Genomic DNA, 25,954 nt, shown 5'->3' on the forward strand with positions numbered 1-25,954 from the left:
ACCCTCAGAATCCAGGGACTAGTGTGAATGGAGGGCGGTTCTGAAGGCAGGTGCTGTATTTTCACTTTTAAGCTTTCATCCAAATTAAGTCAAATAGACACCAAAACAGATCTGATCTCTGGGTTAGTGATAGAATTAGGGAGATTAATTCCTCCAGGGTGAAGTAAATATACATTATACTAAAAAATTCAGAGCGAGGTCATCTCAGGCATCAAAGCTAGGCTGGACAAAACCCCCACTTTCTGAGGGAAGTTACAACATGAGACAAGACAGGAACCTGGGAGGATGACCCCACTTGGAGGAAGCAGTGCTGGCCTCCGTGGGGCAGTCACCCCCCTCACCCTCAAGCCGGGGCCTGAGGACACAATGGGACATGGCCAGACTCCTTGGTAGCAGCAGTGGCACTGATGGCAAAGTGCCTGAGCATGCCTCTTTTGACAGCTGTCTTGTTAGACATGCAAGTCCCCATATAACTCCTTCTCCGAGCTCTGTTTCTGGGGGGTCATGTCTATGCAGTAAGATGCTCAAGCCAAAAAGAGAAAACAGCGAGCTCCTCAGCGATCATGAGGGGCAGGAGAGCCGGCTTAGGTGAGGTTACCTCACAGACGCCACAGCGCCGGCGCTTGAAGGCATTCTCCTTGTCTTCCTTGTCATCTTTTTCAATTTGCTCCGCAAAGAAAGTGTCGAAGATCTGGTAGACCAGCTTGGTGGTGGTGGCCTTGGTGGGGCCCTTGTCCTTCTCCTTGGCAGGTTGCCGGATGGTCTGCCGCCTTTCGGCTCGCCTGGGAGAGAGATTCCACGGTGTTAGTGGCCCAGGAAGAGATCCCGCAGTGCCCAGCCTTCCAGACTCCGTCTCAGGTCTTCAGGCTCACTCCTGCTGCACCCTCACCTTTTTCCCAGGGTGACCCCGGCCAGTTTGATGAGGTCTCTCATGCAGGGGCTCAGGAAGATGGGCTGCTCGTCACTGTCCCCTGCCCGATCATAACTCTCTACTTGCTCCACCACAAACTGGGCATGCCGCAGGAGAGAATCCTCTGTGAATCGATTCAAGTTGAGCATACACGGAGGAACAGTGGTCTTTCGGGGAAAAAAACACAGAAGTTTCTCTTAGGCTTAAGCAAAACTGGTTTACGTCAAACAAACATGTAGTACATCTGTATCACATGTAAGTGGGACTTCCCATGTGGCTTAGTGGTAAAGAACCTGCCTGCCAGTATCCTTTCCCAGGAAACCCCATGGACAGAGGAGCCTGGAGGACTGCAGCCCATGGGGTCGCCAAGAGTTGGACCCAAATCAGTGAATGAACAACATCACATGTAAACAATCTGAATCCTAGATAATGAAGGACCTAAGCCTCTTACCTCAATCTTATTGATCAGGTCTTCATAGGTGGAGTCAGGGTTGCTCTGCAGGAACTCAACCACTATCTTACTTATGTAGATCTTCTCCTGCATCACGCTGAATAGTGGTGCGTACTCTGGGCTGGGATCCATCAAGATATACTCGGCAAATGCTGGAGTGGACAGATGGATAAGAGCAGTGTGAACCTGATGGCAGCAGCAGTAGCCAAAGGGCAGGGATGAGGCTACAAGGCTCACGGAACAGGCAGAGAGTCATTTCACACTCAAATGCCAAAACCCATTAAGTATGGTCAGGATTAGCTCATTCAGAAGGGGCCTGTCTGAGCCAACCAGAGAACAGACTGGCTAAGTGGCTTTCCTCTAGCTCAATTCTGGCTTTTGGAATTCGGTCTGGGTTTCAGCTGCAAGGTCAGTTCCAGGGTCAGTTGTAACTAGTACAAGAGGCCATCCCAATCAAGCCTGACATGCTTCCCACACAGTCACAAGAGTCTGAGACTTTCCAGAGCCCAACCAAGCCCGGTCATGGGAGCCTGAGACTTCCCAGAGCCCAACCAAGCCCTGTGGAAGACAGAAGCGTCTTACAGATTCCAGAACAGTGCACAGTTGGCCACATACTTACAGGTGCTAAAGCCAAGAAGAGCCTTTTCACCTCCATCAAAACCAGCAATCCACCATTCGTTTATGGGGCCAAAATTTTTGCCATTAATACCACCTAAAAGAGGAGGAAAAGGTTTCTTGAAATGAAGTGGACCAAGAAATGGCAACTCACTCGTCTTCTTGCCTGGAAAATCCCATGGACAAAGGAGTCTTGATGGGCTACAGTCCATGGGGTTACAGAGTTGGACATGACTAAAAGAATATGCCTCAAAACCCCAAGCAGGTTAAGTGGCACTGAGTCCCCACCTGAGCCACACCTCTGATCAGGTAAGCCGGGCAGCCTTACTGGGGCTATCAGAGCGAGACTGCTTGTATCTGCTCACAGCCCAGACTCTTTTCGGTTTATAAACTGACCATCCCAGACAATGTGGAACATTCCCCTTACCTTCGGGAGACGGGTCATCCTCATATATCGGCTTTGCTGAACCAGAAAAGAGGAGCTCGACATCTTTCTCAATGAGGCCGGTGTCGATCGGGCAAAGGTGACCACGTTTACAGTACACACTAGACGGGTGACAGAGGCCATTTACCAGGAGACCAAGGGCAGGCAGAGGTACAGAGTCAAGCTCAGACACAGGGGGGACGAGGTGTGGTTCCTAGACTCCACTATCTCCCTGGCTGCCAGAATACTGGATCAGTACGGTGCTCTTTCACCCCACAGCTTCTGATATGCCCACCTGGGTACCAAGAGTAAGAGTATGAAAAGGGAACGTGGAGAGGTCAGCAAGACCGACAGCAGGAAGCCTCACAGAAGAGCCCCTGGCGCGCCCTCCGTTGGGGAGTGGCTTGTGCAGATGCATGGCTGCTCCAATACATCCTACCCAGACTGGTGCCACCACCCTCTCTGGCTCCAAAACGTTCTTGTTGCTGAAAATGAAACCTCACAGCCACTGAGCTGTCACTCCTTCCCCCCTCCCCACACCACCCCAGCAAGTCCTGATCTGCTTTGTTTCTCTGGATTTACTGCTTCACACTATTTTATATGTTAGTTTTGCATTACAACTTTCACCTCAAAAAAATTAAAATAATGCATATTACACAACATCATAAGAGGCGAGGTGCATTGAGGACACGGGAAGGAGGGACTTCCACCTCCTTCTGGGGGGTTAAGCCTCAAGTTCAAGAACATCCACCACCTAGAGATGCTCCATGACATCTGCAGAATGTGCATCATTGAGCAGGACGCTGAATTTGAGAAAACAGGATGGAACTGGGGTGGGTTCTGCTTACGGACCTGCCTGTGCGGGCCTCAAGGCCAGAGGTGCTATGCAGGTCTGACAGTATCCCCTACCACACTCCCACCGCCCAGGCCCCTGGAAGCTAAGAAATTCTCATCTTGGAATCTTACCAAATTAAAAAAAATGAAAACATGAGTACTTTGAGTGGAGCTCTTGCACCAGGCATAGCAGACAGACAAGGGTCATGGCCTTGCCATTAGGACCTGAAGACGGGGGAAAGATGAACACATACCCATGGAGGGCAGGATGCTGTGGACGCACAGAAGGGGAGGGTCCAGGGCCCAGCCTGACAGACTGTCCACGTGCTTCGTCAGGAAAGGGGACATCAGGGAGAAGTGCTGAGTCCCAGGCGGGGGCAGGGCCCACGAGTATGCAGAAGGGGCTACTTTCCACCTGCCACTTTCAGCCCAAGGACCAGAGGTAAACAGAGTCCCCAGCTAACCCCGGTGGTCTGGCTTCAATGGCCTGATGCTCAAAGGCATGTCATTTCTGGGACATGTGTTCTCACTTCCCAACCCACAGGAAGGAGTCTGGGGCAGACCTGTTCTCGAGGAGCCACCCAGAGACCCCAAGCCCTGACACTCCTGATTGTAGTGGCTCCAGCCCTGGGTTCTCGCGAGTCTCTGCCCCAGCAGCGCCACAGGGAAGCATGACGCTGTGAACATGAGCGACGCGAATAGCACATTTCAGTCGTGCTGTCAGGCAGAGGTTTGAGCTGGGGAGTGGCCGGGACATGGACAGCATCCCAGTGTGGATCAGGCTCCTGCTCGTGGAGAGGGGGAGACACACCCAACCATGACGATCATACAGAGTATTGTGGAAGAAACACACTGGGGTTTCCTAGAGCCCTCCAGCCCACTGTGGAGCAGGAATGTCAGAAAGACCATCTCGAGATGCTTCCACCTGAGGCTTTATAACAGGTGATCCAGCCGCCCCTACTATTCTCTTGTCCAGGGAGAGGAAAAGCATGTGCTGAGGCCTGAAAGGAGACATGAGCTGGAGCCAAGCTATTTCCCACAGAGAAGGAAAGGGAAGTACCTCCAGTGAGCAGGAGAGAGCAGAACGAAGGAGGCTGGAGAGGAGGGGGACTCTGCTCAATCACAGGCTTGTCTGAGCCCCAAACACAGTCCAAACTCCACGGACCTTCACTAAGAAGACCCCAGCATCACTGCCTCGACATGAAGAGCCCCGCAGGATCCAGCCCCCGCCCACATCCCCTACCACTCACCCCGCCGCCGGCCCCTCCCCTCCAGCCACATAGCCTCTTACCTAGTCTTCCACAGCCCACGCACCCCCCTCCCAGCCTCCACCTGCTGTTCCCTCCTCCTGGATGTCTTTCCCTCACTATCTCCTTGGCTTGTTCTAAAGCTGAGGTCTTTGCTCAAGTCCCTTCCCCTCCATTCTAAACAACTTTCTCCCACCCACCCTCTCTGCTCCCCATGCTTTTCACATCCATCACAGTGTCACTACCCACAGGCACAGCTTGTTCTGCTTCCATGAAACCAGGGGCCTGAAGTGCTGTATCTATAATACCCACTGCACATAGCTGGCCCTCAGTGGAATGAATGAGCTTTAGGATATTTTCCTACTCAAGGGCCTTCCCTGGTGGTCCAGTGGCTAAGACTCCATGCTCCCCAATGCAGGGGACCCAGGTTCAATTCTTCAGGTAACCAGATCCCACACACCTGAACTAAAGATTTGCAAGCCACAACTAAGACTTGGCACAGCCAAATAAGTGATTTTTTTTTAAAGGATATTTACCTACTCAAGATCTAACAGGTATAGCTTTAACAACCAAAGATCTACCACTCATATACCAGCTTGGTGGCCCTGAAGTGTTAGCAGCTTAAGAAATGTTGCAAATTAGGTGTTGAAAACTTTACTAGGATATTAAGAACTCAGGTGTCTTTAGGAAAATGCCCTGTTATGATAAGAAGCATATTAGTTACCTGTGCTTACTTGGTGACTTAGTGGTAAAGAATCCTCCTGCCAATGCAGGGGACACGGGTTCGATCCCTGGTCTGGGAAGACCCCACATGCCACAGAGCAACTGAGTCCGCGTACCACAACTACTGAGCCTGTGCTCTAGAGCCCGTAAGCTGCAACTACTGAAGCCCCGCACCCTAGACCCTGTGCTCCCCGACAAGAGAAGTCACCGAAACGAGAAGCCTGCACACTGCAACTAGACAGTAGCCCCTGCTCGCCACAACCAGAGAAAAACCCAGGGAGTAACAAAGACCCAGCACAGCCAAATAAATAAAAAAGACTCCAGCAGGACTTAAGGGGAAAAAAAATAAAATATAACACACACATACACACAAAACCTATCAGTTACCTGAAGCAGGTTAGTTTGTGTTGGGGCAAATCCTCATAACTCTCAAAGCCAGACTCGTTGGCATCAAAGATGGACAACCTCTCGTTGGTCAGTATCTGTATCTCTTCCACCTGAGAGACATGGGCCAGTGAGCAGAAACGCAGGAGACGGGACCACGCGGCCGCAGACGGAGCGGGGACTCACCGCGTCAGGGGGATGCTGCTCGTATCTCAGCTCAGGGTCGTCCAGGTACTGCAAGCACTCGGCGCACTTGGGAGGGTCGGGCTGCGGGGGACAAGAGCACAGACGGCGCTCAGAGTCCGCCCTGAGCCCGCCCCTGAGAGCCACACAACGGCTTCTATTCCCAGGTGGACACTTACCTTGGACACTACTGCTATTTTGGTTCGAGTCATTTTCTTCTCAGCTCTGGGAACAAAGCAGAAGGTTTGTTTTAGTTATTACACGACACATCAGAATCTGCCAAAGTTATACTGGATCCAGACAGAGATGAGCGCCAGCTGCTGCATAAGGGGCAAGTGTGTCTTTACCATGCAGAGGGGACCTGCCTCACACAGCAGAACTGGCATGTCTCAGTCCTGCGCTCACTATTCATCACACACAAAGCTAAGGCGGCTCCAGGGAGTCACTAAACGCCCCCTTTTCTTTCTTTCTCAGACAACTGTTTTAGTATTATGATCTGCTTGATAGAAAGACAAAAAATAAGTTCTTACAGTTCTCTGTATGTAGTTCTGCGTCTCTTCTCCTCCTAAGTAGAGAAAACAGAAGAGTGAAGGGTAAAAAAGTCTTTTCCATCCGTACTATGTTGCAAAGTTAAAGAATTTTATGTACACGGTCATCACAAAACCTAGTCAGAGGCAGGAAGGCAGTCAGAAAACCAGTGAGACCCAAGCCACCTCCAGTGTCTAGTTTTATAAACAAAATTCTTATAACCAGACTTCCTTAAAAGACTCATAAGAGATTAGTTTTTTTAAAAAAAGACAGAAATTTTTGTTGTTCAGTCACCAAGTTGTGTCTGACTCTTTGAAGACCCCATAGAACTGCAGCCCACCAGGCTCCTCTGTCCATGGGATTTCCCAGGCAAGAATACTGGAGTGGGTTGCCACTTCCTCCTCCAGGAGATCTTCCCCACCCAGGGACAGAACCTGCATTAGCAGGCAGATTCTTTATCCCTGAGCCACCAGGGAAGTCTGACAAAAATTAGCTCTCCTGCATTAAGTGGTACCTCAATAAGTATATATAATTGATATGGGGAGCTATGGACTGAGTTTTGTCCCTGCTCCCCAACCCAATTCTTATGTTGAAGCCCTAACCTCAAATGTGACTGTATTTAGAGATGAGGCTTTTAAGGAAGTGACTGTGGTTAAGTGAGGTCGTAAGTGGGAGAGACCGAATCCAACAGGACACCAGAGCGCTCTCCTTCTCCCTATGTGCTTGCACAGGGAAAGGTCATGTGAGGACCCAGAAAGAAGGCAGCCATCCACACGTCAGGAAGAAAGACTTCTCCAGAAACTAACCCTGCTGGTACTTTGATATGTGAACTGTATTCTCCAGAACTGTAAGAAAAATAAACGTCTGTTGGTTAAGTCACCCAGACTGTCATATTTGGTTATGGTACCATCCCCACCCCTGGTGACTAATAAGAGAAAACTTATTTCTAGAATTATTCTGAGTAAATGAAGGAATGACAGAGCTATCACTCTGCAACTCCCAGTGAAATAATGGATTTAAGCAATGATTGTTAAAAACAGGTGAAAAGGTGAAAAGCTGAGGGGAACTTTATAATGGATGGATCAGGCTGAGGGCACCTGGGTTCAGTGATTAGTCCTAAAGCCTTACAAAGATAACCATGCCTCTGGTGTGATGTAACAGGAAGCACACAGCACCACCTTAGAAGTCCTCTGGGAAACAAGAGACATGCCTCTGGTCAAGCCTCTGGACCTAACTAGTGGTCTGCAGGGGACAGGGCTGTGGGTTCTCAGCACCCACAAATGCTATGGGAAAGCTGGCTACTTACACCAGCTCCAAGTAAGAGGATGGGGTGACACTGTGGATGGCACACTGAGGACAAACAGCAACCAAGTATTTCGTATAGACTTAGCTGGGGTCCTGAACCAAACAGGAAAACACGCGATGCAGACCATCAGGGAAACCTGGACAGAGACTGGACTCTGATACCATGGTGTTAGGAAAATGGTATTGTGATGATGTTTATTTAATTTTAATATTTTTTGATGTGGATCATTTTTACAGTCTTTATTGTACTGGTTACAATATTGCTTCTGTTCCATGTTTTGGTTTTTTTGGCTACAAGGCATGTGAAGTCTTAGCTCCCCAACCAGGAACTGAACCTGTACCCCCTGCATTGGAAGGTAAAGTTTTAACTACTGGACCACCAGGGAAGTCCCTGTGATGATCTTCAAGAGACTCTTTTCCTTTTTAGAAGGAAGCACCTTATAGAAGCACTTCTGTTAATATTTCAGTAATATGTCTGGGATCTGTTTATCAGAGTGAAGGAGGGCAAGGAGAATAACTGAGGCTTGGGTAAAACATGCCTAGTCATGGGTTGATAACTGAAGGTTGATGAGAATACGGGGGCTTGCTACCCTTTTCTGCCTACTCTGGGGTACATTTGAAAGTCACCATGAGGAAAACTGTTTAAAAATCACTTTAAGATATTCCAGCCAACGGAAGATTATGAAACAGAGTAGAATTGAAAAAACAAAAGCTTACCTTTTCATCTTCATCTTTCTCATCAGAAACTTGTGGTTTTACTCTTTCAGGTTCTTTCTCTTCTGGTCTCCGTTTGCTAGCTCTATTGGATAAACAAATAAGCCGAATGTCAGCTTAAAACCTATATTGCCAATTCACATTAAAAATGACAAACTAATGCCTCCCTATAGAAAAGCAAAATATTCAGAACAGATCTGGTGAACACTTTCTTCCCATCCAAAAGAAAATCCCCTTGTCACAGTGGCTCCAAACGTGCATCACTAACACGTGACCCTGAAAAGAGGCCTTCAGACACCCCGTGTGACCCTCAGACGTGGGGCCTGATGAGATACTGGAAACTAAGACAGGTTACAGTGTGGTGATGGGAGCTACCCACGTGGTAGAGGGAGACAGGTAAGATGGGCCCACAGGTTGATTTCTCATCCAGCCCCACCCAAACTGATCCAGTCTTCCATACAGACCTCCAACAGTTATTTTGGTAATTTAAACTACAGATAGCACAGCACAAAAGCACAAGCATTTTAGCCACTTACAGATCTTTGGGTTGACTTCTGTGCCTCTTTTCATCCTGAGAGGGGAAACGTGTGGGTAGAGAAATAAAGGGGGGAAAATTAATTTGAGCAAGAGTAAGACAAAACCCCAAAGTATTAGTTAATGATTGCAGCACCGTGGGATGAGAGAATTGGAAAATCTGGGCAGGTCTACAGGCTAGAGATGAGGCTTCAAAAATTTTAAGTCATTTCCCTAACGCCTACAAACAAGAGTTGGCAGATTTCCTGTAAAGGGCCAAAAAATAGACATTTTCAGGTTTCCAAGCCACAGACCTGCGTCACAGCTACTCAACTGTGCCACTGCAGCACAAGAACAGCCAGAAACAATACACCAGTGAAATGGCATGGCTGTGTTGCAATAAAACTTTATGAAAACAGGCAGAGGGCCAACTTTGGCCTGTGGACCACAATTTACATACCCCTGTCCTGGGATAGCTCAAAGCAAAAGGGACTGTTAGAGCCATTTTGCTTATGTTGGCCCAAATGTCTATAGCTCCATCTGTCATTTGGTCAGGGGTGAAGATGTCATATAAACAGGCACTGAGACAGGAGTGGGAAAAGAGGGTGACCAAACTAAACTTTGGAATCCAGTATCGGAAAGAAACAGAAGTAGGAATTCCCAACTTGGTCACAAACTCATTAAAGACAGCTGAGCCCACATACAAAAACTATCTTTCTGATATGCCGCTGATTTTTATAAAGAAGTATACACACAGATTAAGTCAATAATTTTTAAAAAACTAGACAAAGTCAAATTTTGGCCCTTTCGTCCTTTTCTGACATGAGACAAGAGCGCTGGCTGTGGGGTCTGAAGCTCTGCCAGCTGCTGTCTGAGGAAAACGGATGGTCTGCCGCCACCGCTGAGATCTCTCTAGGCCTGAAGGGATCCCAGGCAAGTGCTGGGGATTAAGGTCACGAGTGATCAGAAAGATGAGACAGGAAGATGTTAGAACAAGCTGGAGGTGACACACCGAAAGGATCACGTGCCACAGAACAAGCAGGGTGCCCACCGGAGCGACAGCTCTCAGGACCAGCACATCCGACCTCAGGCTCTGCCCCCTGGGCCTCACAGAAAGCCAGACAGGCTTGGGGCCATCCTGGTTTGGCTTTTCTCAGAGCAAGTTGCTAAGGAGCCTAATAAGGTCCCTGTGCTGCGGCCCCCAGCAGATGTAGCCCGCTCCCTGGAGTTTACAGCCCTGTGGACAGCCTCACCATCTGAGGCTTTTATACAGGCCCACCCCTGGGTCAGTGTACAATATTTCAGGGTTTAACTATGTTCACTAAGCTGAACTGTGGGAGCTGGCGGGGATGCGAGGAGCTAGACTCAGAACTCAGGAGACTGGCTGGTTGATAAAGCAGCACAAGCATGATGACACGTGTACCTGGGGTGACACGTCAAGACTTCTCAGGCCAGAGGCTATGAAGAGAAGCTGGTTCCACAAACATCTTAGTCCAGGCACACATAGGCCCTTGCCACCATTACCATAAGTAGACAACTGCACGCTCACTACGTATCAGGCACCAACATGCAGCGACAGCTGCCAACCCCCACAAGGAGGGGCAGGTCACCTGCCCAAAACCACCCCAGGGCAGGTAGGGCTGGATTTCAACGCACAGCCCCAACCCATGACATTTCTCCCAACCAACTGGGAACACGAGGGTCAGTTAGAGATAAGCGATACAAGTCAGTCTTTACTTTGTCTTCTCCTTCACTCATTTCAGCCTGAGCTCCTCCTGGCCTCGCATCTCTGTCTGGCTCCTCCTGAGCTTTCTGTTTAGGTGTCCTGTCACAGAAGGAAACACACAGTCAGCTCAGGGAGCCCATCTCCCTTTCAAGAAGCCCCAGTGAGGGTTTACACGGTTCCCTCCCCCAAGTTAGAGCATGGATGATTTTTCTCATCTGAAGGGTAAGTTTTCATTGCAAGAAACCCAAGAGGCATTTGCTACTTCAGAACTTACGATCTCAGAAGTGCCACCAACACTTCATGTGTTGCTGAGACATGCCGCAGCTTAAAAACAAGAGACAAAAGGGCTCCCCTGATCCCTGATAACCTGACGGGAACCCTGCCTGTGCTGGACTCCTGTGGAGGATTGCTAGCTGGCCTGAGGTGACATCTGACAAGTCTTCCCCTCCTTCCACCAGGGCCCGGGCACTCGGTTCAGGAGTTCTGCCCACCCCAGACTCAGGCCCAGTCAATGCTTGCTTCAGCCCACTGCATGTCAGAGGCTGCTCTCCACTGCCGCCCTCACACACTGCCACTGCTGAGTGTGCACGCCCCAGCTGGCCTAGGCCAAGGGCTAAAGCAGGTCTGCCTGGCCAAAGTCAGTCAATGGCCACTGAGCCGCAAACATATAAGCTCAAAAAGTGCCTGCTGTCCTAAGCCGCTGAGCTTTGGGGCGGTTTGTCACAGAGTCTTCACAGCTGTGGGTGAGAGACAGAGCTGCTCAACGCTCTTTAAACACCACCTGACAAACTGCTTCCTATGTGAACACCAGTAAGGACAGACCACTAAGGACAGGCCAGCGGTCAAGGTCAGGTAAATCTCAGTTGACCTCAGCCTACACTGTGGTTGCCTGACCTTCCAAGAACAGAAGTTACCCACACATTACATGTATGACCTTAATGCTCTGTCCAATCCATAATTTTTATGAGAACACTTACTTTTGGAAATAAATTTCACAAAGTACAAAAGGCATGTTAACTGTACTTACGATTCTTTGGTTTGACTTCTGAGTCTCTTTTCTTCCTAAGTGGATGGGACGGGGAGGCAAAAAAATAAAAAAGACTAGTTAATTTCCCCCGTTTGATTCTAATCTTTCTATTAAAGAACTGTATGGAAATAAAATACCTAAACTGATCCTATAGTCTAGCTGGTAAGAAGGATTCTCTTCTTTTCAGATAGCACATATTTTTTTGGTGGGGTAGGTAGGCAGGAAGTTAAAGAACTCTTAGACAGATTCTTCTGTTTAAGATGGATTTGCGCGTAAAGTTACTGTCACTTGTCAGGATTAAGTGTTGACAATCTCCTTGATAACTTTATCAAACAAGAATCTAAATAAATGAATGAAGTAGTATGACCCAATTGGAACAAGAGCTCCATCTCAAACATGGACAACAAATCATTTTGAGTCTGAATTTAGAGAGCTAAACGCACCTCTCCAGAATTCAGCCTCAGGAACCCCTCCCACTCTGTGAGATCAAATGTTGGTGATATAAACAGAAAAAACACATGGCAGACTCTGCTACTGCGAGAGGAGATCCCAGGAGTCTGATCATAGACGAGAGATTTCAATCACACCCTAAATCCTTCTTTGGAGGGTGGTGGCTGAGCCAGTCTACTAGAACTGCTTGTTCTCAAACGATTTAACATGCGTCCCAACTGTAACCGCTGCTAACTTTAACTAGGATCAGGGTAGGGAAGTGATCAATTAAAGACTAGCTTCTAGTACTCAATGGTTCAAGAATTATCATACATCTTGGCTGATTCCCCATTAGGACAAAATAACAGATACCCATTCTTCAACAGGCTCTCAAGGGCACAAACCACCCATGGGAGTTTCTAAGAAAATTCTAATCCGTGTGGTCATAAAACTTTTGGGGATCTGAGCTTGTTCCACCACCTGTGACAGACCAATGTCAGCCTTTTACCATATGGGGCAGTCCTGTCTCATGGTAAAGCTCCCACTTTCAGACCCCCAATTACTTCTTCTATCCCCTCCCAAGCTCCTGAGGTGGGATTTGGTGGTACATCTGTATTTCACAGAAGCTTAAGCCCACCCTGATTTTTACAAAGGAGCCACAAGTCTGGGGAAAGAACTGGCCTGATCTCAGTTAAGAATGCAGCTAAAAAAAAAAAATAAAGAATGCAGCTTTAACCCTGGACAATGCTAGAGCATTAGCACCTTGTGTGTCTGAAAGTGAGATCTCCACCAAGACCTTGTGAGCAACCGAGATGCGCAGGTGAGGGGAGAGGTTGAAGCTGTGTGACTAACTGATCAAGTAGCAGAGGTCCAGGTGACTTCTAGGCCTATCAGTGGTTTACGGTCACGAGAACCACATAAACACACCTTCCACATAGAGAAGCAGCAGAAAGAGGAGTTTGAAGAGCATTTTTGCTAAGTCAAGGTCATTGTGATCATTAGTGAAAGTCATTCTGTTCCTACATGCTCTCCACGCCCTGATCCCTCTTCCTAGAACCAAGGGGGACTCTGATTCAGGTGGAAGTGACAAACACGGAGGTGACCAGGCTTTACTTTATCATCTCTTCCTTCTTCTTCCATGTGTGTTCCTGGTCTTACTCTTCCTGGTTCTTCTGCAGGGAGCAGCCCAGCAACTCTGTCAAGCAAGATAATACACCCTAAGGATGACTTTCAGAGACTCCTCCCCTGGAAGCAGTTTCAAAAGGGCTTCCCTCCTCCCCCCGACCACCAAAAGCCAATCCTTATCTCAATAGCCCTGAAAAGTACATATTACTTTAACATTTAATATTCAATACAACCTTTAGATCTACTTCTGATAACTGCCAGTTGCCCCCCACTCCAATTCACTCTTTGCAAGAGAATTTGATCTGAATTACAAGGTTCAATAATCTGGCTGCAAACTCAGCATCCTTAAGCTATCTATGATCACCCTGACAACTTGCTAGTTCTTCCTTTTAAAACATTTCAGAAAAGTAATTTCAGTAGTCAAGATTACAAATTACACAGAACAAAAAGGTATAAACTCTTACCGTTCTCTGGATGTAACTCGACGTCTCTTTTCCTCCTATGTGAGGAGAAGGGACGAGAAAAATATTTATTTCAAAAGAAGATCAAAACCAAAAGCACAAGTCAAAGCGTTAAGTAAATACATTTGATATGGTTAAATACAGGCTTCCCAGGTGGCGCTAGTGGTGAAGAACATGCCTGCCAATGCAGGAGACAAGAGATACGGGTTCGATCCTGGGTCAGGAAAATCTCCTGCAGGAGGGCATGGCAATCCACTCCAGTATTCTTGCCTGGAGAATCCCATGGACAGAGGAGCCTGGAGGGCTACGGTCCAGAGAGTCACAAACAGTCGAACACAACTGAAGCAACTCAACATGCATGCATGCACGGTTATAAACAGGGGTTGGGGGTAATCTGAGTTTGGGAATGATGTGGGCAACTGTCACTCTGGTGTTGATGTCCCACCAGCCTCAAAACAAAGGAGAGGCCCAGGAGTTGACCCAGCACACGTCTGCACAACTAGAGGTTGTCTAGTGATGCTATGTGAAGTCAAAGATCCACCTCATGTCAGGGATTTGTTAATGTTAGCAAAAAAATCAAGCCAGTACTTTGGGATTCCCACCAGGAAGTGATGATGACAACCTAAACTGGCTACCAGCTCTTCTCCGATGAACAGCCAGGACAGTGCTTCCCTAAGTTTACAAGATTTGCCATTTCTAGGATATCTGTATTTATGTATTTAAACAGGATAAAAATATTGTGGTGATGAAGCAGATATCTTGTTTGAGGTGGAGATTACAAGAATTCACACACACATATATCTGACTATGCATGCAGAGTGAACAAAGTCTGTAGATTATACCAATGTCCATTCCTTGGTTTTACTGGTGTATTACAGGTGAGATGTTACCATGAAGAAAGTTGGGTAAATTACACAGAACCCCTCCATAATATATTATATGGAATTAGTCTATGTGTGTGTGTATTATATATAAAATTCTGACTCCAGATTGCTTTCAGACTTGAGCTACAACATCAACACTTCCCTGCATCTGCAGCCTATTGGCTGTCCTGCATATTTTGGACCTGCCAGTCTGACATCGTGTGAATCAGCTGCTTAAAATAAATCTCATATACACAGATATTACTGACTCTATTTCTTTGGAGAACCCTAATACAGATTATATACTAATAAAATACAGTACTATGTATAGACATACAATCCAAAACAATATATTAGAAACTGATAAATGCTCGCCTCTAGAAGGACAGACAGGAAGGAGGGACAGGAGAAGGATGGACAGAAGGGTGGGAGTACCAGCCCTTTGTACCCAATAGCTGTTTGTACTGTTTTACCAAATGTAGGTAATACTTGTTTAAAAAAAAAAAACATAGTAAGGTCACAAAACTTTAAATTGGGGGACTTCCCTAGTGGTCCAGCAGTAAAGAATCTGCCTTTTAATGCAGGGTTCAATCCTTGGTCGGGGAACTAAGATCCCACACACCGTGGAGCAACTAAGCCCGCGGGCCACAACTAAGACCCAATGCAGGGGCAGAGGTGTGGGTCTGCCGAGAGCACGTACCCTCCGTGTAACCCTTCCACTGGATGTTCGTCTGAATCCTTCATCATAACCTGTAATAAACTGCTAAAGTATGGAAAGAAAGGACATGACCAGAAGCTGAATGCTGGAAGGTTTTCACTAGTGAAAGATCTAGTGCTGATGCCTCTTTACCATGTTGCTGCTGCTGCTGGTCCTGGAAACTGGCGTCCAGAAAGAAAAGACTTGTTCTAGCTTACACAGTGGTGAGACCAGATGCCATGATCTTCGTCTTTGAATGTTGAGTTTTAAGCCAGCTTTTTCACTCTCCTTTTTCACCTTCATTAAGAGGTCCTCCAGTGCAGTCCCCAAATTGCACCATTGAACAAGGCTTAGAAAGTTTGTCAAGTGTCAAGTCACTGAAAATGAGTGTCAGAGCTTCACCTGGAAGCCAAGGCTACGCAATGTCCTAAAAGGACCTATGATGAGAAAAATGTCAAGCGCAGCTTTAAGACCTTGTGTCGAAAGAAGCTAATGAGAAAGCAGATTGGAAGGTATGGCATCTGCCTGCAACACAGGAGACCTGGGTATACTCCCTGGGTCGGGAAGATCCTCTGGAGAAAGGAATGGCAGTCCACTCCAGTATTCTTGCCTGGAGAATCCCATGGATGGAGGAGACTGGCAGGCTACACAGTCAATGGGATCACAAATAGTTGGACACAACTGAGCAACTAACGCTACTACTACTAAGCTACTTTTCCTCACTTCAGAGTAAATCCTGTCACAAGGAGTTCCCAGTCACAAGGTACTACAAATGGCAGCGGTGTGGATGGCAGCTGAAACACTGAGGAAATCGGCGGTTGTCAAGGCATGTCTCTCAGATTTCACCAGGTTGGATTTTATCATGAGAGGTCAACCTGCTCCTAAAGAGTGAGAACTGCCTCCTGCTCCTGAGGTGTCCTCTGCCTTGGTCACCAACTAAATCAACTTAACAAAAAACTATGGGATAAAACCCAAAACATAGGATAATGTAGGAGGAGTGGCCAAGATGGCAAAGCAGAAAGACCCTGAGCTCACCTCCCATGGGCACACCAGAATCACAACTGTTGTTAAGTTACAGAGCAACAATCAGTGACAATTACCTGGAGGCTAGCAGAAAAGGCCCTCTACAACTAAAAATATAAAAAAGGAACCAAAAGGGGACATGTAGGAGGAGTGAAGATGTCGCATAGTCAAAACCCACAGCCCCACGGAGATAACCACAGAGTGGAGGATAATTACAATTGAAAATTTTCTTACCATGGAGCCAGAGTCTGAGCTTCACATAGGGCTCCCCATCCTGGGAGTCCTGTACTGGGAAGATGAGCACTAGAACCCTTGGCTCTGAAGATCAGTGGGGCTTACTTCTAGGAGAGCTCGAGGGCCATCACATTTTTAGAGACCCAGAGCAGAAGCAATTTGAAAAGAGTCTGGGTCAGACCCACTTGCTAATCTTGGAGAGCCTCCAAGAGCGGCAAGAGGCAACTGGGACTCACCTTGGGGACACAGATGCTGACAGCAGCCATTTGGGGGAGCTCATCCTACTACAAGGGACAGGGAAGCCTGGCGTGCTGCAGTCCATGGGGTTGCAAAGAGTCAGACATGACTTAGTGACTGAACAACAACAACAAATCCTACTACAAGGACACCAGTGCTGGCAAGTGACATTTTGGAATCCTCCCTCTAGCTTATTAATGCTGGGGCCACCAGCCAGTAGGCATAAGTCTTTGTATGATGATAGACGGTAACTAGATTCACCATAATGATTATTTTGAAGTGTACAAAAATATTGAATTATTATGTTGTGTACTTGGGAACTAACACAGTGTTCTAGGTCAGTTATACCTCAAAAACAAACAGAAAAACTCATAGGGACTTCCCTGGTGGTCCAGTGGTTAAGAATTTGTCTTCCAGTGCAAGGGATGTGGGTTTGAACCCTGATTGGGAGAAGTTAAGATTTCACATGCCACAGGGCAACTAAACCCACGAACCCAACTAGAGATATGCCTGTGCACTGCAATGAAGATCCTGTGTGCAACTAAGGCCCAACCAATGCAACCATAAATAAATATATACACTCATAGAAAAAGAGCAGGCTTGTGGCTACCAGAGGCAGGACATTGGAGAGGAACTGGATGAAGGCAGTCAAAAGGTACAAACTCCCAGTTATAAATAAGTATTAGGGATGTAATGTACAACATGATAAATGTAATTAACATTGCTGTATGTTGTCACTGAAAGCTGTTAAGTGTAAATCATAAGAGCTGTCATCACAAGGAAAAAATATTTATATTTTTCTCTATTTCTTTACTGTTATACTCATGAAATGATGAATGTTCACTAAACTTACTGTGGTAATCATTTCATGATATATGCAAATCAAATCATTATGCTGTACACCTTAAACTTATACAGTGCTGTATCTCAATTCTATTTCCATAAAAACTCAAAAGAGAAAAAAAAAAAAGACCCAATGCAGCCAAATAAACACAAAAATAAATGTTTTTTTTTAAAAGATACTTTAAACTGGCTAAATTATAAGGTTACCCCTGTATTACTCCTTATTTGCCCAATACCATCTGATATCACTGGTTTGGCGCACTAGGACTCTAGCATGCTGGAATAAACCCTGTTCCTACAGGGGTTCAACCTCGAAGTCCTCAAGGTCTCACAACCACCAGTGAAACAGCTTCCTACTTGGGAAAGAATGCCCTGGTTAGTTTCTTTAAAAGCGAAAAGAAAAGGCTATGGAAGCCCTCCAAGACTTCAGAGAGGGGAAAAAAACAACTCAAACTGGTACATGTGTTTTTGTTTTTTTAAAAGACTTATCAATATTGTAAGGGCCAGCTTGCCCATGACATGTTCTCCTGGGAAGCAAGGGACTTGGCCACATGGCTTAGACAAGATATTTCCCCTGTCTCGGTTTCCCACTGTAAGTGGGTACTCTGACTAAAATTAACGGCTGCTGCTGCTGCTAAGTCTACAGACACCTGAATAAGGGTCATGAATGGTCACATATAATTTCCCAAGAATAAGACAGGAGAATGAGCATGTCTTATCAAGTCTATCTCAGTGACACCAGGATCAGTGCTTCTCACTCAGGGCAGTTTTGCCCCTCTGAGACATCTGGGAAAGACTGAAAGTGATTTTGGTTGTCACAACTGGGTGACAGAAGGAATGTTACCGGCATCTAGTGAGTAGGGGTCGGGACCTTGCTAAATACTCTACGGTGTACAGGACTGACCCCTACACCAAAGGTTCATTTGCCCCCAAAAGTCAAGGCCTTGGTTGAGACATCCAGCCTTAGAACAAACCATGGATATTCATCTTTAGCAGGTAACAAGTCATTTACTATCCACCCAAAAGCCTACAGACTTTCTGAATTACACAGCTAATCCTGTGGCAGAACTGAAATAGACAGCATGTGGCCAGCTGGTATTACCTAGATTTGCCCTTAAGCCACATGGGACAGCACCAGAGGCATTGTCTTTACCGGAGGCCTTTGGCAAGCCATCAGTTTTCCAACCTAAAAAGTCTAAGCAGCATTAGTACAATGCACATAATAACATGACAATTCTGCTCTTATAGAAAAATTAGATGTGGGAAAGGAGCTTATCTGATGTCAGAAGCAAATGCTTTACACACATCACATCTGCTGGTTTATCTAATCTTGACAGGTGGACAGGAAGGAAAGTAGACAGGAGAGAACAGACTAAAGTTACGGGCCTGCTAAGCCCTCGGGTCTAATCATGATACACTTTGTACTGCCCTGGGTCCAGGGATACGTTCTAACACCTTCTCAGTCACTTCTGGTCCATAGACAGACCAAGCATAAATTCACAATTACAGAAAATGTACCAAAATAAGGCAGAGTTAAGAAACTTAAACGCAAGCCCTACCTGGTCTTTTTCTTCATCAACAGAATCGTCTGACTTCACTTTTTCAGGTTCTTCCTCAGGTTTTCGTTTGGCAGGGCTGTCACACAGAGTAAAGCTAACTGTTAGCTCAGCCAAACCCTAGACCTCCGGTGGGCATGAAGCAACTTACTGATACATTCCTCCCTCTGCTTGGGAAGATTCAGGGCATGGACTCCCCCTTCCCTCCAAGGAGAAGCCCTCATTGTCAGGATGTTAAAGTTTAATGTTTCTTCAAATGACAGGTTTAGAATACCACCATTTTGCAAACCTTATGAAATCATGGATCTAGGCTTTGATCAACACCTGCTAACATCACCAAAGAGATGTGACATGCTTCTGATGGACAGCCCCAGTTGATCAATGGAGTTTCAGAAAATAAAGTTGGAATCTGAACAAGCCTCTAGACCTAGCTACCAGTTTACAGAAAACCAGAGACAAGTGAACACATTAAACACCATTAATGATGAGGTCAGCCAGATCCAGAAGCTAAATCAAGACCTAGTTTCTTTAAATAGATGGCAAGAAAATAAGGACTCTTAAAAGGATTAAGGAAGAAATCAACCAAACTCTGTTAACACAAGCAGAAGTGTGAGCACTGCTGTATCCCTGGTAATCAGGAGCTATTACACTTTATGAGGCGTGAAATTACAGTTCTGTTCTGTCTTCTTAAAAAGACTGTTTGCTAAATGTTAGCAACTATAGCAAAATATGAATTAAAACTTGTCAGAGGAAGACCCTGTCATCTAGAATACAGTATTTATGGATAAGATGACATGTCTGATTTGTTGCAAAGTAACCCAATTGGGGGGATGTGGTATGTATGGAGTTGTAATTCATTTGGAATAATTCAGTTGGAGCACATGGGGCTGTAGATGAAATGATCCCCAGGAGCTGTTAACTGCTGTCACTGGGCCATATACACAGGGGTTCATTTTACTACTCTTGGTGATTTTGTGTATAGATATTTGAAGCTTCCTAGAAAGACTGAGGGCAGGAGTAGAAGGGGGCAAGAGAATGAGATGGTTGGAGGGCATCACCAACTCGATTGTCATGAATTTGAATAAACTCTGGGCGATAGTGAAGAACAGGGAAGCCTGCTGTGTAGCACTCCATGGGGTCACAAAGAGGCGGACAGGACTTAGCAACTGAACAACAACATTAACAGTAAAAACGGATGAGGTCTTCAGAAATGCTGTTCATGAGTATATAATATAATAACAAAATACCAAAGTGAAAACCCAGGCAATGTGGAAGTCAGAATTACTAAATTACATTCTACTAATTCTATACGTGTTTTACCAAAAACAGTTGGCCCCTAAAAGAGGGACTTGTCTATTCATTATATACTGACCCCCGTGTGAAATGAGATGTGATGGTGGTCTGCCTGGTAGCCTGCCTTGTAATCCTGGGGCTAGACGAGACTTCAGCTGTTTAAAGAAAAACAAAAAAATCATTAAGAAATAGAAAAGTTAACAGCAAAGGTACAGTTCTTCAGAATTACCAGGCTGCTACAGAGACCAGCTTCTGAGGATTAAGAATCCTCTTCTTATTCTCAGCAACCACCATCTTGATGAAAGTCACCAAATTAGCACCTGCCAGTTTGCTGAACCATTTTAACACAACCTCTTATATGACGGGCCCAACCCGGACACACACAAGGAAACAGAAAACAGAACCTCTGCTTACGTCTTCCGAAGGTGAAGTGGTCAAGAGCCTGACCTGAGCTCAAGTCCCATGCTCTTATTCTTTTAAAAATTTCAGAAGAGTTTTATTCTTTTAAAAATTTCAGAAGAGTGACTCTGACTACAAATGGGGAAGGAGTCTAAGAATAAATGTTTAGCTTAAACAGGCATATAACTTAGAAGTTCTAAGTATCAGTAGATCCTGTTACTTTATACCTCAAATTCAACCATGTTTGGAGATCTAATGCTCTCAAACTTGGTCAAAGACAAAAATTTCTAGTCTACATCTAAGCTAGTTAGAAGTATACACAAGGGGGAATTCCCTGGCGGTCCAGTGGCTAAGACGGGGCACTTTCACTGCCATGGGCCCAGGTATGATCTCTGGTCAGGAAACTAAGATCCCACAAACCAGAGTAGTGCGGCCAAAAATATATACACATATGGATACACAAGAAGTGAGTGTTGCCCAGGGGAAGGGTGGGATGAACCTATGGCACCGAGTCTAACTGTCCTCCCCTTTGGTGATACCACATTCCAACAAGGTCAAACGAGTCGAATGCTCTTACACTTTGCTTCTCCATCAGATTTGCTTCTCCTGGGCATGTAAAGTCTGGAGACAGGTTTGGAGGGCTTGCCTTTCTCTGCCATTACCACTCTGCAATTCTCACCGCTCGTCTGGCTCCCGTTCTCTAGACATCCATTCGCTTCCCGACTGAAAGCATGACCTCCGTTCTCCAAGGACAAATCTTTATTTAAAAGGGATTTGACTTTAGCCAGGTAGCCCTCCTACAGCAGGAAAGGATAATTTGAGTAGCAGTGAATGTAAACAAGTGGCAATGAGAGAATAATAAGGAAACACATGTGCTCCCTTTATATTACTATCAGGTGACATGGGGAGTTGGGATTATTCAGCCTCCCTGGTCATAGACCAGTTACTCGGGAGGCCAAGTCTTCCGGACGCCAGGACCCTGAAGACTTACCTCAGATAATTCTTCTTTATGTAATTTGGTTTCCAAATCACATAACTGATTCTTTATTTCTGTCTGCAGAAATTCGTGCAAGAGATTCAGTTTCTCCTTCACACATTCCTAAGGGAAGAATATATGTTTAGAAGTCCCCACATTCCAAAACTATGAACTAATGGACTAAGGCACAGTTACATTGCCTAGCCACATAACAATGACTGAATGGCAGGCAACGCTGAGTCGGCTAAAAAGATAACTAGACAGTCACAAGACATGTTTGTGATATTTTCATTAAGACCATATTACTTTTTTTTTTTTTTTAAGAGGGACTTTCCTAGTGGTCCAGTGGCTAAGACTTCACACTCCCAAAGCAGGGGACCCAGGTTCGATCTCTGGCAAGGGAACTAGATTGCATGTGCCACAGCTAAGATCTGGTGCAGCCAAATAAATATTTTTTTTAAAAAAAGATTATATCACACCATCTACAGGGTGGTGAAAAATAGGAAGATTAGGAAGTGAAACAGACACATAATGGTATATTAGAACAAAACTGATTCTGAAAAAACAGTGTAACCGGGGCAAGTTATAATCTAGACTTGACGATAGGGAACCTAGATTGGGAAACTTGATGAGTTACCAAAAGCTAACTGATAACAGCCTATTAATATAGCACATTAGACAAAAACATCCAAGTTATCCTCAAGAATTTAAGGAAAAGAGAGCCAATTCCACTTGGTTTCTTTTTATGAGTTACACAGTCTATCAGATAGTCACATCTGATAATAGATTTTGTTAAAGTGGAGATGACCTTACCTTTTCTGTCAAACTATCTCTTTCCAAATCTTTGAGCCTGGGGAAAGAAAAAAGGGAAGAAAGAAAACACTTGTTAAGCAACACTGTTCATCTATAATACCACAGTTTAAAGAACTTTGGAAATAACTTCAACACGGATATTAGAAAATACAACGGTTTTCTTCCCCCCTCCCCCAATGTGTAGAATGCCCCCACTGCAGTGCCTACATACACATTAAGAAGTCATCTGCAATCTAAATGAGGTTCCCCTTTTGGGGGATGTTTTTCTGAGAGTGGAAAGGGATGATACAGGCACTCTATAACAATGTTATTTTAAAGACACTGGCGGTCCAGTGGTTACAGTCTGCACTCCCAATGCAGGGGGCACAGGTTTGATCCCTGGTTGGGGAACTAAAATCCTGCACATTGAACAGTGCAGTCAAAAATTAAGATTAAAAAAAAAAAGACACTGGGAAAGGGGAAGCATAGTTGGGGTCCTTCCCAAGTTAAGTGATCAACAGGTGGTCTTCCTCCAGTTGGACCTGACCAAGAGTCCATAGAAGGACATACAGGGGTTAGAAAGAGTGGACCAGGGCAACAGGAGGCTGCAGGAACAGTCAGCTAACATTCCCAAAGGCCAGGATGGGGAGAGCGGGAGTGGCAGCACCCTGATGAGTAGGAAATGGAGTCGGGGTCACCTGGGGCAGCACAGGGTGCCCCAGACACAAGCGAGAGACAGGAAGTCAGAGAAGCTGGCTGGCGCCTCACCCAAGAGCTCATCCTTGTGAACACCTGTACCTAGTCATTCAGGTGTGCAGAACTGGCATGAGTTTCGCTGGAAAAATCATGGTCTGACATGATTACTGAAGATGAGCGTCTTGCCTCTTTTGGGGGAAGGGAGCAAAGAGATAAGGGAACAAGAAGCAAAAGACACAGAGGAAATGGACAGCCTGTTGTTCCTGGCTCGGGCAGTGTTCCTGCGGGCAGCGGGGTGAGAACAGGTCCAACCAGCTAAGCCAGCATCTGTCAGCAGAGGGGGGGGTGCCATGGGCAGGGAAGGACTGAGCCTCCACCATGCGTGGGTCCTTCCTTTGGGCACCGAGGCAAGGTACTCAGTTATCACCAACCTAAAGGGCAGGAATAGAGCTCTCCCAGACAGACCTTCCCAGACGGAGGGCAGATGTAAGCAGCACAGACAGGAATGTGAGTGACAGGCTCTGCTGGACTAGTGACAGACAGTGGCTATTCCGAGTGGGTGGGGATCCTGCTTCTAGCTGCAAACATCATCTGTGGGTGCCTCCTCTACACCAGACCCTGTTTCAGGCAACGAGCTGAGTGCTGAGATATAGGCACTGCCAGGCAGGGGCCTCCTGACTGGCGCTGGATGGTCAGCAGAGGTCTGGCTATAGAAAGACTGAGCAGGGGCTTCCTGGTGTTCCAGTGGTTAAGACAATCATGCTTCCACTGCAGGGGGCGTGGATTTGATCCCTGGTCAGGGAACTGAGAACCCACACTGCCATGGAGCACAGCAAAAAAAAAAAAAAGATAGCAGCTTACCGACAGAGTAGTTAATGTACTGTATATCACATGTATTGTGTAATTTGGACTCAAGATTCAGAGTCAGGCTTTCCAGAGGCATGTGGAGTCCCTTCCAGGCAAAAGTCATTCTACCCCCAAAGCAACTCAGGTCCTGGGAGAGCCTTAGTTGAGGACGACTGCAGAACAGGTTACTCAGAGCCAGAGGCACACACACTGCTGCCAGAGCACCACAGCTACCCACCTTCAGTCACTGTGCTCACAAAACCCTGGCAGGACGCAGCTCCTACCTCGACCGGGTCACCTCGGGTGTCAAGGACAACGCTCAGGTAGAAGCCCATCAACGGGCCCTTTGCCCAACGCTGACAACGCCTACATCTGGGCAGGAGACAGATCTTGGGGTCGGAATATTTTTAATCTTTCCTGTTGAAGTGGGATATTTAGCTTGGCAGGGAGAAACAGATGTTGGGGGTATCTCAAAAGTCTCACCCTGTGAAGACTAGATTTAACCTGCTCAGCCCTGGAATGGGGGGCTGGAGCCCAGGGCAGACACCGAGGAGCCATAGGTGGGGCAGGAGGAAGGCCGGTCAGTGTGCCTCCCCTGACGCCCAGGCTTCCACTGGAGAGTTTATCCCCATCCCAGTAAAACTGGTGACACTACCTCCCATCTAGGTTCACAGCCAGGAGGATGAGAAGCAACTAAGAAGGACCAAGTAGAGTAGTCACAGAGGATATAAAACCTCAGCTCCCTTCTGGTCCAAGATCCCATGATTCATTCCTAGCTGCTTCCACCAGAGCAGCTCTCGAAAGGCAAAAAAGACATACATCGACCACTGTGAAGGCCAAGAGTTTCAGTCTGAGGCTTCTGAAGAAGAAGGGTGCAAATGGCACAGGGAAGCTGATGGCTCAGTGGGAACTGGGCAGAGGAGCTGCCATAGCAGGGGCAGGAAGCCCACCCGAGTCGGGCCAGGGCAAGAAAGGCCAGTCCTGAGAGGAGCAGGCTGCCGGCCTCCAGGAGGTCAGCAACGTCGGCCTGAAAAATCAGATTTCTTCCACAGTTAACAAACCATTGGGAGAGTCATGGGGGAGATAGAACCCAAGAATCAGTCATGTTTTAGTGGGGGAAAAACAAAGTCAGGGTGCCCGAAATATATAATATGTATTAGTTAAAAAGAGGTAGGTGTTAAATCACTCTAACATCCTAAATTGGGCTTCCCTGGTGGCTGGATGGTAAAGAATCCGCCTGCCAATGCAGGAGACCTGGGTTCGATCCCTGGTCAGGAAGATCCTCTTAGGAGGGAATGACTAGCCACTCTAGTATTATTGCCTGGAAAATCTGATGGACAGAGGAGCCTGGAGGGCTACAGTGCAAGGGATCGCAGAGTCAGACATGACTGAGCAGCTAACTCTTGACATCCTAAATCAGAAACGCTGGTCTGTAATATGGTTTCACAGCAGGAGCTGAGAACATCCTGGAGAAGTTACAAAGCTCTGTTAATTGTACCTTCTGTAACTGGCTACATGGTGGGTGATACAGGGTTGCCGGAGACAGTATTTGTGGAGGGAAGGATAACGGACCCTCTCCCCAGAACCTGTGAATGTGTTACTTTACATGGCAAAAGGGTCTTTGCAGATGTGATTAAGGGTACAGCCCTTGAGATGAAGAGGGTATTTTGGATGACTCACGTGGGCCCCATCAAATCATTTAAATCCTAGGAGCAGAGAAATTTCCCAGCTGCATTTCAAGTAATGTGACTACAGAAAGGTAAAAAAGATGTGACATGAGAACTGACTTTGAAGGCTTAAAAGGTGGAGGAAGGGGGCCGCAAGCCAACAGATGCTGTCACCTCCAGTGCCTGCCGGCAGTGGGAACAGCCTCACCCTACAGCCAGCAAAAGAAGAGGGA

The 25,954-nt window shown here is 46.5% G+C and overlaps 1 protein-coding gene across 4 annotated transcripts in view; it reads right to left on the reverse strand.

Moving 5' to 3' along the window:
* Positions 1–25,954, reverse strand: part of DNMT1 (DNA methyltransferase 1) — a 45,767-nt gene that overhangs the window by 14,598 nt on the left and 5,215 nt on the right. For 2 of the 4 annotated variants that reach the window (XM_020902339.2, XM_020902341.2), the window contains exons 2-22: positions 22,534–22,570; positions 21,736–21,843; positions 21,322–21,541; positions 20,425–20,500; positions 19,056–19,131; positions 13,603–13,637; positions 13,127–13,208; positions 11,585–11,619; positions 10,569–10,656; positions 8,855–8,889; positions 8,322–8,403; positions 7,106–7,144; positions 6,302–6,336; positions 5,951–5,996; positions 5,775–5,855; positions 5,592–5,701; positions 2,404–2,522; positions 1,981–2,073; positions 1,362–1,513; positions 890–1,077; positions 599–782 (exon numbers count right to left, since the gene is read on the reverse strand). In XM_020902339.2, the coding sequence (XP_020757998.2) occupies positions 599–782; positions 890–1,077; positions 1,362–1,513; positions 1,981–2,073; positions 2,404–2,522; positions 5,592–5,701; positions 5,775–5,855; positions 5,951–5,996; positions 6,302–6,336; positions 7,106–7,144; positions 8,322–8,403; positions 8,855–8,889; positions 10,569–10,656; positions 11,585–11,619; positions 13,127–13,208; positions 13,603–13,637; positions 19,056–19,131; positions 20,425–20,500; positions 21,322–21,541; positions 21,736–21,843; positions 22,534–22,570 (1,921 nt within the window). Of the gene's footprint in view, positions 1–598; positions 783–889; positions 1,078–1,361; positions 1,514–1,980; positions 2,074–2,403; positions 2,523–5,591; positions 5,702–5,774; positions 5,856–5,950; positions 5,997–6,301; positions 6,337–7,105; positions 7,145–8,321; positions 8,404–8,854; positions 8,890–10,568; positions 10,657–11,584; positions 11,620–13,126; positions 13,209–13,602; positions 13,638–19,055; positions 19,132–20,424; positions 20,501–21,321; positions 21,542–21,735; positions 21,844–22,533; positions 22,571–25,954 lie in introns of those variants that run through there. The other 2 variants (XM_020902342.2, XM_020902343.2) reach the window with 2 other exon arrangements.

The sequence above is a fragment of the Odocoileus virginianus genome, chromosome 3, assembly GCF_023699985.2.
Source record: "Odocoileus virginianus isolate 20LAN1187 ecotype Illinois chromosome 3, Ovbor_1.2, whole genome shotgun sequence".
Taxonomy (NCBI): Eukaryota; Metazoa; Chordata; class Mammalia; order Artiodactyla; family Cervidae; genus Odocoileus; species Odocoileus virginianus.